Raw genomic sequence first — 12,230 nt, 5'->3', positions numbered from 1 at the left:
GAGGCACTAGCTGAAGAACTAACTGTTCGGGGTTCTTGCCTTTCCTCGATGGGAGGGATTTTGGCCTCTGCGTCTTGCATTTGGCCTCTGCAGTCCATGTGCCGCCCCCCCCCCCATTCTTCATAATCATGAACTGGGAAGAGGCTGTGGGCTCTTTCACCTATATAAGGCAGAAGCAATATTTGGTGGAGGGTTTGCTTGGCCAGGCGTTGGGAGACTTGGTCCTAGTTCCAGGTCTGCTCCCACCAACTTTATGAATGGCTTTAGGCCTCAGTATTCACCATCTGTCACATGGGTATGAATGATGTCATTTCCTTCGAGGTGGGGCAATGTACTGCAGTGCCTGCCAAAGTGCCTGGAAGGGAATGCGGTGTAGGCTGTGTCCTCCCTGTCTTTCTGGGATACTCGGTCCAGCCCCACACCCAGCTCCCTTATAAAGTCCTTTGATGCTGTGTGCCAGAGGTTGGGGGGGCGGGTAGGGATCCTGCAAGATGCCTTCTCCAGGGGTTCTACATGCCCTAGCTGGAAGAGGACATTCAGGTGGGGTTGCCCTGGGAAGTGGGAGATGGTGATTCCTCCCTCTTTTTAGAGCTCTCCTTACAGGCGGTGGCCCTGGGGAGACCTCCCCGCCTCCACTGAGCAGGAGGCCTAGAATAGTCAGGTGTCAGACCTGTTCCTCCCAACCCTCTCCAGACGGTAAGCACAGGCACTTGGACTGGGGGGGATCTTGTTGCCAGAGCACCGAGACCTGGGAGGGGGGGCAGTCAGTCTCATGGGTGCGGCTGCTAACCAACTTCCGAGGTCTCCCATTTACTGTAGGAGAGAGTCAAATTAGACTCATTTCACGACGATTGCCCTGTGGTACATAGTTCACGATGTGACCCAGAGCACAAGCTCCGTCCTTGCTGTTAGCTTTTTCTCCTACCTGAGCCTTATCTCCCAAAGGCTTAGGTGGGTAAAGGCCGTGTCACCGCTGATGGCCACCCTGCCCCCAACCGGCAGCACCCAGCGTGCTGTGCATGCTGAATAAATATATATCGATGATGGCGTTTGAGGAGGGAGGTCGAAATGTGCTTCCTCAGAGGACTTCTGGGCTTAGAGCTGGGGGAGAAATGGGGTGACCTCATTCGCTTGTTCATTCAACAAATATTTATTGAGCACTTGCTTTGTGCCAGGCTCTCTGAATGGCTGCTGCAGGGCCTTTGGGGAGGAGGGGAGTCTGTGTCCCAGAACGTCCTCTACATTTGGAGAAGGGCGGAGTTTTGTCCCGGACCCTGTTGGGGACGCATTTGTATCCGGGGATCTGTACTGTCGAGTACTCTCCCCTGGCTTCCTTTCCCAGGCCCCTGAAAACAGGTGGAGACCTTCGGGAAGGGTAGAGGATTGGTAGGCTACTAGCTCCCCTTGGAACGCCTCGTTGGGAGGGCGCTTTGCCTCTGGTGGTCTGAGCCACCCCCCCACAGGGGGCAGCAAGGTAGAAGGTGGCTGGGCTAGACTAGAGAGAGAAGGCAAGTCCACGTGGCCGTGGTGCCCCACTTTTCCAGCTGAAGCTGAGCGTACCCCACGATCGCTTGGTGGAAGCTGAGCGTACCCCACGATCACGTCGTGATCATCTGTTCACAGTAGCTACTACTGACTGCAGTGTACCAGGTTCAGTCTTCACAAAACAGATGTGATTGCTCCCATGAATTATGAACCCCATACATGGAGGCTCAGACAGATCATGTGGCTCATTCCCTGCTCAGCCAGAGATGGAATTCAAATCTAAAGTGCTTTGTGCTCAGCGTTTCTGCCCATTCTATGTTTGCAAAAGGTACTTTTAGTTACACCGTCTCGTAGTGTCCGTAGTGGTCCACCCCTTCCTGACCCTGGCCTGAGGAATGTTCTGGGCCTGGGCTCCTGTGTGGAGCTGGGGCACTAGGAATAATAATCTCCCCCTGGAAAATTGGGGAGGTGCAGCCAAGGTCTGTGATTTTAAGCCGGCAGCCCAGGTGGTTGACTGGGCTAGGATGGTGACCCCGGCCCGGCCAGGGGACAGCTGGTGTTGCTCCCGGAGGAGGGAGGCACTGTAACCCTTGGCAACAGGAAGGGAGGGAAGGGCTTCATCCTCCAACCCTGAGTCATGGCCACCCCGGGCAGCCTGGGTGCAGAGGACGAGGTGCCAGGCTGCAGGCACAGTGACCTGAGGTTCGCCGCATTCCCCTTCCCCAGAACTGTGAGAGCCGCTTCCCCCAGCTGCACAGTGATTCCGGAGAGAGAGGCTGGCCCAAGCCTTGACCACGTGTGGGGGATCTTGCTTCTGCCCCCACCAGCCTGCATTTGCCTTTCTATGGAGTGGGGCTTCTGAGGAATGAATGGAGCTCTGGAGGTGCAAGTGGAGGGGCCTTGTGGGCACTACTGGAGCCCAGAGACAGACTGAGAGGCTTCTAACTGGCCCCCCCCAAGGTCTGGTTTTTGTGACGAGGTGAGGGAAACAGTGGACTTCCTGCAGGCAGCAGGAAGGATTAGAGCTGCATGCCCAGAGGTGCACTTTGCTCTCCTGAGGCTAGAGTCTCAGGAATGCATCTCTGAAATCTTACCTGGGGCCTCCAGGAAAGTGGGGGGGGGGGGGAATCTTGCTTGCCACAGGGCCTGTGGGGCAGGGGAGGGAGGCAGACAGGTCATTGTGGGGCTGTACTGACTTAGTTCCCTGTGTCCTTCACCAGACCGATGGAAATGGGGATGGGGTGTCCTTCATCTTGGGATACCCTTGGGGTCCCCAGCGCCAGCTTGGGGCCCCCAGGGGCTGTTGGGTGAGTTGCCATCTTCTGCTCCCCCTTGCACTCCTCCCCCGCCCTTGCCCAAAGGGGACACAGTAGCCAGAGCTACTGGATTTTCTTTAACCTTGGAGCCCTCGTCTAGAGGGGAAGCAGCTCTTGGCGCCGGGCTTGGAGCCTGCATCTGGGTCATCTCGTCCCTCCCACGCCCCCGCCCCGCACCTCTGTGAGACCACTCTGCAGATGGGGAGCCTGAGTTCAGTAGCGTCGCTGGAGGCCATCAGTCCACTCTCGTTTTCGTTACCCCGCTCCTGAGCCCCCTGTAAGGGAGCAGGGGACTACTGCCGGCCTCTCATGCGCCCAGCCGAGAGCATGGTGTCTCTGGGGCTGAGGGGGGAAGAACTGCTGATGGAAATGGGCCCCATCCCCTGCTGGGGGCTCCCTTTCCTCCAAAAGGCAGCTGGGAGGTCTCTTGTGGCACTCCTGTACCCCCAGCCTGGCCAGTATACTCTGCCCCCCTTCCTGAGGGGTTCGGCTCCTGGGCGGGGACCTGGCCATCTCCCTCTTTCCCTGTGTCTCCCCCAAGTCTATCAGGAGGCGGCTTTGGAGGTCCCCAGTCCTAGGACAGTGCGTATTCCTGCATATGTGTGTGTGTGAAAGTGGGTCATGGTCCGGATTCCAGAGAATGTTTTTCCTGGCAGGCCCCTGAGGGGGTGGGGGGAGGTGGAGGCCCAGGCAGGGGCCTGTGCAGCTCGGCAGGCAGAGGCCAGCAGACTGGGTGGTGACAGGGCTGGGGCACTCTGCCAGCACCTTCCAGGCATTGGCTGGGGGGAAAGGAGCTGTCACTTCGGGGGGGCTGATGGGGGGCAGGGACTACCCTGTTCTAGTTTTCCAGCCAGGTTGTGTGTGTGCTGGGGTTTTGTACTGGGAGCAGTCTGGGCTGAGCTCTGGGATAAGCCCAGATGGGGGTGAGGGCCAAGCTTAACACCAGCCATTCCTTTGCTTCCAGACTTCCAGCTGGCCTTCTTCCCAAAAGAGTGGGTCTCCTATCTTCATTTACTATTCCACCTTGGGCGAGTCTCCTTGATAGGGAAAGTACTCTACGAGAAGGCGCTTACCCCCACGTTATCCCCTGGTCTCTGGTTGAGGTGGGCCAGGGTGATATCCCAGCCTCTCAGCTTCCTTTTTTCTGCCCCCTCCCAAGTATCCCAGAGGCGCCCGTTGCCTGGGCAGCACGTTTAGAAGAGCACTGACTTGGGAGAATTCCTTACCAGGTGGCTGAGAGCCAGCTCTGTGCTGGGCACCTTCGGAAGTCTCCCCCTGGGCCCTTCCCTGGCTCCTGGCCTCCTCCTCGGAGGCGTCAGGAGTGTCTTCCTCTGACTGCTAGGAAATGGGGCAGAGGCAGGCCCACCAGGGCACCAGACAGCCCAGATTCTGGGGTCCTGGAAGCTGGACTCTGGGTCGGTGTTGATCCTGGGGCCTCATCCTGGGCTGCCAAGGGGCGTGATCTCTCGATCTCTGTCTCATTGGCGTGGGTTTGCCTGGGCATCACCATTTCTCAGGATGCGGGCACTTCTGTCGCATCGGTCCTCCTTCCCTTCTGGTCTTCGATGCTCTTCCCCTTGACGGCCCCGCCCCATGGTTTGCTCCCTGGGTTTTGCTGGAGTCTTACCTGCCACTCATTCGCACACGCACTGTAGCTGTGGTTGGGCACGGTGGAGCCCCCCCTGCTCCCCAGCACACACCAACCTCCACCGGGAGCTGCTGAGCCCCCTCGGCTGGGTTTGTACCTGTCGCGGTGCCCGGCACCTAACATTCGGGTACTTAGAGGGGCCAGGCACTGTGCTGAGTGCTTTACAGGTGATTTCTCATTTAGTGCTCAGGATTTGGTATTATTTTTACGTTCATTCTGCACACGTGGAAATGGCTCGGAGGCATGGGCCCTGACCGAGGAGGTCACAGGGCTCGTCCCCCGTGGGGCATACCCTCCAGGCAGAGCTCTGTAGTGCTTCGGAGGGAGGGGGGTACGGGGGGGCCTCTCCTACCAGTTACCTGGCTGGGGCTGGAAGAAGGGTGAGGGAAGGTAGAAAGGGTACAGGTGTGGTGACCAGAGCTTGGGGCACCCCCCCACTCTGGTCACAGGGGCGGGGGGCCCAGGAGGCGGGAGGTGAGAGATGAACAGCCCCAGGGTAGGGGGGGCCCTGGTGTGGGAGTAAGACATGCCGGGCTTCCGGCCCAGGGCATGGCGGCTGGGACCCCCTCCGCTTCTCTAGACCTTGTCAGGGCTGAGGAGCTGCCCCTCCGAGTTCAGCAGCAGTGGCTTCTTAGCAACCCTGGTGCAGCTTTGCATCAGCAAGGAGGCTTCTCCGGCTGGGGGTGTGTGTTGGGGAGGCAGCAGGAGTGGTCTGGGGGCGATGGAACCAACCTGCTGGGGGCCTTTTCTGCACTCACCCAGCCTGTCTGCCCGCCTTCCGCTCCCGACAGCTCCAACAGCTGACCGGTGGGGAGTGGGGAAGGGGAGGCGGGTGTCGTCAGCTTTCGGAGCCTGTGACTCGAGATGGCCCCGGTTCACCCAGGGTGATGCTGTGATCCATCTCTGCGACGGAGTGCTCCTTCCTGGGGCTCGAGTCCCCCTTCCCGAAGCCCCTGTGTCTCATGGCTCTCCTCCCTCTGCCTCTGTCCCTAGTTCTGGCACAAAGCATGCTTCCACTGCGAGACCTGCAAGATGACACTCAACATGAAGAACTACAAGGGCTACGAGAAGACCCCCTATTGCAACGCGTGAGTCCTGCCTCCCTCCCTCCTCCTTCCTCCTGTTCCAGGATGTTCCACTGCCGCACAGTACCTGATAAGCACTCGTCACCTTTAGGCCTCACCTCAGCCGGATGAAGTAAGGGCTGCTGATAGGCCCATTTTACAGGCAGGGAAACTGAGGCCGGGGAAGGGAACGGACTTGCCAGATGACATGGCTAGTGAGAGGCTGGTTCAAACCCAGTAAGCATGCTTCTCTCTGCCAGGCAAGCCTGTTCCCTCCCCTGCGCTCTGCTGCAAGAGTGGGGCCCAGTGCGGCCCTTCAGAAGACAGTGCTTTGCCCTGTTGTGTTTGCCTTTCCTCATTTCTCTCTCTTCCTTGCCCCTGCCAGAGGGTCTGGGCCCTAGGCTTTGGGGGCTTCTGGCTCCAGCCCTTCCTGGTGTTCATCCCTTGAGAACCAGGGGCAACATGCAGGGGGCGCCTGGCCTGGGGGCGGATCTCTTTCCTCCCTTCCCGGTGAGGGAGGCTGTGGAAGGCTGGGGAATCCTTCATGTCTTTCCCAGTGGAGTTGGCTGGGGGTCTGTCCCTTCTGCACGGGAACCTGCAGCCCATCCTGCTGCGGGGTGGTAGGGAGAGGTAGGGTAGGACACCATCCAGAAGGACACCCCCTTCCCATCCTGTGCAGTTCCAGAGAGTATACCACCTGCAAGCTGACATCATATGCAGCAACTGGAAACTCCGCGTGGGGGCCACTGCGTGTGCGGGACCTCACGCCCCACCTGCCAGGTGAGGGCTTCAGAAGGTCAAGTCACTAAGTAGTGGCAAAATCAAAATTCAGAAACATCCAGGATCTGACTCGAGTCCAGGCTTTTTCTCCGTCACGAGGCTCTTTGCCGCTGAAGTTCACCAAGGAAGGGAACACCGGGACTCAGCTAAAAGGGCTGGGGGCTTAAGCCCCGTTGAAAGGCTATCTCTCCCTTACAGCACCCCCAGTGCCCTCTGAACCCCACTGTGTCATCTACCTGGGGTTTGGACATCCATCAGGCATTTCCTGCCTGCTAGCTGCTCTCTGCCAGCCTGAGCCAGGTGCTGGCAAAAAGAGATTTCTGGAAGCACCTTGGACGTTGTCCCTTCTGGGAGGGACTGGGGCCCTGGGAAGGTTGCCCCCCCCCGGGGAAGAAGGAGGGTCACAGCTCTGTCCTGGCTCCTCCTTCAGCTACCTCTGCTCTTCTATTAGCTTCCACTGATGTCTTCCCCCTACCAACCCCTCCCACCCCCCCAAGGGAAATGGGACATTCTTAGAATTCTTAAGGGCTCACACAAGCCCTGATTCTCTGCCACTTCCTCCCTCTGTTGGGGAGTGGGGTGGGGTTCAGTAAAGCCAGAGGCCAGGGGCAGTGTAACCCCTTCGTGGCTGAACCACGCGAAGCTGGATCCTGGGCACCGAGGCTCCTTTGGGGGCAGCTGCTGAGCCTCTGCCCCTCCAGGCAGAAGTGTGGCTGAGCCCGGAGCCTGGTGTGGGTGGCAGGGACTGATGCTTACTTACGTCTCTTCCTAAGACTCTAGTGGCCTAGAATTCAGTGAGCATTGGGAGTTGGTGAAAGAAGTCAGAGGCTTGTCCTTGTTTTGTCTGCATTTTCTCAGCCTGGTGTCAGAGTCCCAGCTTAGCTGTTCTACCCTCTTCTGGGGAGGGTGCAGCAAGTGGGGCTGGGGACTCCTGCAGGTGTTGGGGTCTCCAGGGAAGGCAGAAGATGAAGCAGCTCTTCCCGGATGCTGCTTCCCAACTGCCCAGGCAGAGAGGTTCCTGTCTCTCTCCTGGCCCCTGGCCAGAGAAGCAGGTTGGCCCCTTGTTCCCCCAGCCTTTATAGCCCTAGCCTCTGCCCGGCCCCATTGACCTTTGGCCCAGCTGGGGTGTTATCTAGGGAGGACTCCGAATGAGAATGAGGGCGGAAGCCTTGGTGGATGTGTGGCCCCGCTGTGTCTCACTGTGTCTCACTTCAGCCAGGAGTGTGGAGAGTTGCACCTTGCCCAAGGCACTCACTCCCTCAGCTGGGCTTCTGCTGAGCAGTGGGTCTGGGCCCGCCAACCTGACCTGGTGAGTCCAGAAGGAGCCGGATGTAGGAGGCCTGGCCTGCAGGGAGTATCCTCTGGACCTGTCCAAGCTTCAGGTTCTCCACGGTTACGAATTCCTCCCCAGGGATGCCGGCCCCTAAACCAAAGAGGATGAGCCCCTGCCACGTGCCAGGCCCTGTGCTGACGTCCCCTCTCATTTCCCCCTGTTCCCTTTCTGCCTCTGGCCCCATCCTCCAGTGGCATTCAGGTTCTTGAATCTTGGGGTTTCCCAGGGTGTAGCTGTGCCCCCACTCCCCTCCTGGCCTTGCTTTGTAGACCTCAGGCCTGGCTTCCTTCCTTCTCAGCAGTACCTCCTGCTCAAGACCCAGAGGGGCTGGTGATCTCTCCCGGCACTTTGCCAGGGAGTTGGACCCCCTCTGTGGGGGAGGGCGTGAGTTTGTTGTGCAGGGAGGCTTCTGTGGTGTGCCTGTTTCTGGCCAGTCCCTGAGCCAGGATCTGGCAGAGCGGTGGTCAAGAGGGAAGAAGGCTGTCTGTCATTCCCCAGTGGCTTCTCAAGACTGAGATTTTAAAATGTTCTAGAAAGTGACTGTTAAGCAGCAAAAAGGCCTCTTCTATTTCTCTTCTTGCACCAGACTTGTTTTGGGGTTAGGCAGCAGAGAGAACAGGCTAGAGCTCATAGCCAGCCTGCTGGGCGGTCATGGACCCCCACAAACATGCCCTTAAACACACACGCCTGGTGCGTATCCAGGCACACACGCTTGGATGTGGGGCCGGGGAGAAATGCCAAGGAGTCAGACTGAATGGGCGGTGTGTGTGTGTTCCCAGTTCCCAGGCACAGCCACCCGGGCATTGCTGTGACTAGGTAGAGGTGTGTCTTTCGGCTTGTGTACAATGGCTGGTGGTATAAGAACCACCTTCAAATTCTTCCGCGAAACTTCCAGGTAGGTGGGGTGAGCCTGCTTGCTCCCTTGGTTAGGGGAATTTTTTATGCCCTCGATTATTTGTTTTGTAAACTGTGTTTTGTGAAAGTGGAGCTCATGTGTCCACACGCACAAGCCTGCCCCTTTGTCTCCATGCAAATAGTCTAGGAGTGTGGAGGTCAGGGGTGGGGTGGGGGTGGGGAGAAATGAGACCGTTCCCTCCTCCTTGGGGGCCAGGAGTTAATGGAGTTAGGCTGCGCACCCCAGGCAGAGATTCAGGCCAGGGGAACCAGGTTTTGGGGGTATCAAGTGTGGGGGTGGACATAGACCGGGGAAGGAAGGGGGGACATTCAGATGCACCTTCCCCCTCTTCACTGAATACAGATTTCCAGATCCATCCTTCAGTTTCCTTGAGCTGGGTGGTGGGGGGCTGAGGACGGTGGAGATGGCCCAGGCTCCGGAGAACAAGGGACTATCATCCTGCTCCTTCCCTCAGGTCTCAGAGTGTGGGGTGGGGTCTGTGCTGGTGGGATTGGGGGCTCAAAGTGTCTCTGGATTCTAGCAAACTGTCTCGAATCCCAGCTACTCTTAGGGATGGGGCGTTGGTGGGTAAATCCAGGACTGGGGCCTGGAGCTTTCCCACTTCCCTCTTTCCTGCCTCTGATTGGGAACAGTGGGATCAGATGTCCCAGGGAGCGGGTATCGTGCCAGGAGTGGGAGTGAGAGGGGCATGTGTGATGTGTGTTTGGGTTGGAGGAGGCAGGCTCAACAGGGCATCCACAGTGGCCGGATGCACGGCCCCCAATACCACCACTCTCATCCCTAAAGCCTTACACGCAGAGATGTCGGGGCCTCAAGGAACCTCAGAGATCACTTTGTTTCCTAATGCCCCATTTTAGAGATGAGGAAACTGAGGCCCAGTGTTTGCATGCCTTGCCCAAATTGGCAGAATCACTTCTTTTTATGTACTGCCATCAGGGAGGGGTACCAGCTTTGATTTTTCATCTTGTCTCCAACGCCTGAGGGCTGGTAAGTTCTTCTTCACGTCTGGCCTTGATCTTTCTGGCTGCTCGTTTTTTTCCTCTGGTCAAACAATGCTTCCTTGTTGCTTCCTATCCCCACCATTTCAGCTCCTCAGGCCTGGGGGACGGGTGAGAAACTGGGTTAGAAAGGAGCCCCCCCCCCCACCCACATGGGCAGTGTTCCCAGCAGGGGAATCAGCAGCTCCTTCCAGAGGCAGGATGTAGGGGCTATTTTTTTTTTCTTCTGGTAAAACCAAAGGCTCCTTGTTGCTTTTGTTGATGTATTTTTGTTCCTCCCTGAACAAAAAGCTGTGGTTTTTGAAGGGGTCCAAGGCTGGAAGGGGCAAGGTTGCTTGTAGAAAGGGGGAGCTGGGCTTTCAGGATCTCTGGTCTATTCTGGCCCTGGCTCTGCCTCTGGAATGCGGCGGAGGGCAGGAGCAGAGTGGGGCTGTGCCCTGGCACCAGTGTGTCTGTAGCAGGGGCCTCGCAGCTTCTCAGCATCCTCCCTGCCCTTCTAGTCCTTCTGAACAGGAAGGTGACTCACAGGTCTTTAGGGCAAACCCCCGAGAGGCAGAGGACCCTTCTCCTGCATCCATGTGGGTCATTATCTACACTCTTGAGACACCTGCTTTAGAAAAGTTTTAGGGAGTAGGTGGCTTCTGATTGTCCGCCTGCCTTCTGACCCCCAGAGGGTCTCTCATAATGACCAAGCGTGGGAACTGGTTGGGGTTGAAAGATAAAGTTCTTTGTTCGCCACCCACCCCGCCAAGTGCCTCTTTTTCCAGAGTTCTGAGAGCTAGCCGTGTGGACTGGGGTCCATCTGAGAGAGAGGTCAGCCTGCCCTTAGATGGCCAGGCACTTGGGGGGAGGGGGAGTGCACTGGGCGAGGTCTTTGTACTTGACACTGAGCATCAGTTTCTTTATCTGTAAAATGGGCCCAATGAGAATGCCTGCCTTTCCTAACCCAAAGCCTTGTGGTAGATGAAGGGAGAGTGGACATAGGATACCACAGGGCACACACCAAATCAAGGCACTTGATGTGCCCGTAAATTCTCCCAGAGGCCTGCAGACACACTGCCTGATTGCCCTGCGGGTCCCTGTTCTTTCCCTCATGGCTGCTAGATCCCTTCCGCTGCCCCCCCCCCCCAGGCTTTCCTTCCTAGTGGACTTGGACTGTCTGCATGCCTCTCTTCCCCAGAGCAGCTGATGCTGCAGTCAGAGGTGGGGAGGGGCGTCAGTGGAGGGCCTACTGCCTGGGGTAATGAACAAGGGGCTGGGTGCAGCCGGGCCCATGGAAGGGACAAAGAACGGCTCTGCTCTGCACCCAGCTTCAGGTAGGGTTGGGACACCCAGTTCTTCCCACCCTGGGCCCCCCCCCCCCCGTTACCTCACTGTGGCCCAGGCTGTTGGTGGGGCTGGGGTCCCAGTTGGGGTGGTAACCCCAGGGCGGCCTCTGTGCCCTGCATTGGCTTTCGTGCACATCCATTCATCCCGACTGGGGTCTGAGAGTAATGGGTCGGGAGAGCTTCAGCCTGAGGACAGAGAGGGAGAGAAAAGGTAGAATTCCCAGCAATGGTCTCTGGAAGGAGGTCAGATCAGTTGCAGCCCTTCTTGGAAGGCAGTCGTGTGGGTGGGGGAAGGGCACAGCACCCGCGTTCGTGCGTCCTCCCCCCTGAAACACACCCGAGGCACCTGTCTTCCTCACTTGACACTGTCTGCGAGGATCCTGCATTCACAGCCTCCTGGTTTTGCCCTCGTGGGCTCCCCTGCAGCTGAGGACAGGCTGGCTGTCCGCGCATCTCCCCCCACCCCCACAGACTCTGTGTCTGCCCTGCACTGCTGCTCTCCAGCCTGGAGCTGAGGATGGGGTTGCTATGGGAACCTGAAGCGCAGTGAGCAGGGGGAGGGAAAAGGCACTGCTGGCTCGCCAGGGCCGCCAGGGCCGCCAGGGCCAGGGGCTGTGGGGAGGGGACAGGTTTGACCCAGCAGGAGGAAGAGATATCTGCCTGTCTTCCTCTGGTCCAGGGTTGGGGTCCAGGAGGCGGGCTAAGAGATTGGAGGCTCTGGAGCGCCTCTTGAATTTAGTTAATCTGATGCAGGATTAAAACCTCCCCTCCCCCCCCCTTCCCGCTAGATTAAGCTGTGTGAACATCTAGGCTGGTCTCCCCTTGCCTACTGACGGGATTGGTGTTTTGGCCATGGGGGGCTGAGATCTTGGGGTCATGGTGGCTCCAAGGGGAAGGTGAAACACCTCACAGTCCCATCCAGAAGCACTCGCTGCATATTGGGGGGGGTCTCCCAGTAACGTTCTGGTGCAGTGGCAGAGACGGGTCCGACTGGCCCCCGTGTCTCGGAGCCGCGCATTGCTGCGGAGGGCCCGTGTCTGCATTCTGCGGTTGTGGACGCTGTAGGAGCCTCGGAACTGCACGTCAGCCGCCCCCGTTGGGCTTTCCTTGGGCCACCGGAACTGGCATTCCATTTTAACCTCGTACATTCAGGCAAATGGGAAAAGCCCAGGTTTGCAGACTGGCTGCGGAGCACATGTATTTGCCGAGCCTGCCCGCCACCCTTCCCCACCAAATGCTAAGCGGCACCATCTCGGAACGGGCCAGAGCTGCCCGGAAGGTCTTCCCCTCGGTCCACCTGCTTCAGGACCTCACCTCCCTCCTCTGCCACCGATGCTCTCCTCACCACATCCCCCACCCCGT

At 58.3% G+C, this 12,230-nt stretch overlaps 1 protein-coding gene across 1 annotated transcript in view; it reads left to right on the top strand.

Annotated features, from left to right (window-relative positions):
• LASP1 (LIM and SH3 protein 1) overlaps positions 1 to 12,230 on the top strand; it is a 40,177-nt gene that overhangs the window by 1,859 nt on the left and 26,088 nt on the right. The window contains exon 2 of the mRNA XM_028089916.2: positions 5,443 to 5,537. Coding sequence (XP_027945717.1) covers positions 5,443 to 5,537 — 95 coding nt within the window. The remainder of the gene's footprint in view (positions 1 to 5,442; positions 5,538 to 12,230) is intronic.

Source organism: Eumetopias jubatus, unplaced genomic scaffold (genome assembly GCF_037043125.1).
Source record: "Eumetopias jubatus isolate StellerSeaLion01/CBP00866 unplaced genomic scaffold, mEumJub1_p1.0 scaffold_10, whole genome shotgun sequence".
Lineage (NCBI taxonomy): Eukaryota > Metazoa > Chordata > Mammalia > Carnivora > Otariidae > Eumetopias > Eumetopias jubatus.
Note: the sequence above shows the minus strand (reverse complement) of the source record. Positions and strands in the feature narration are given on the sequence as shown.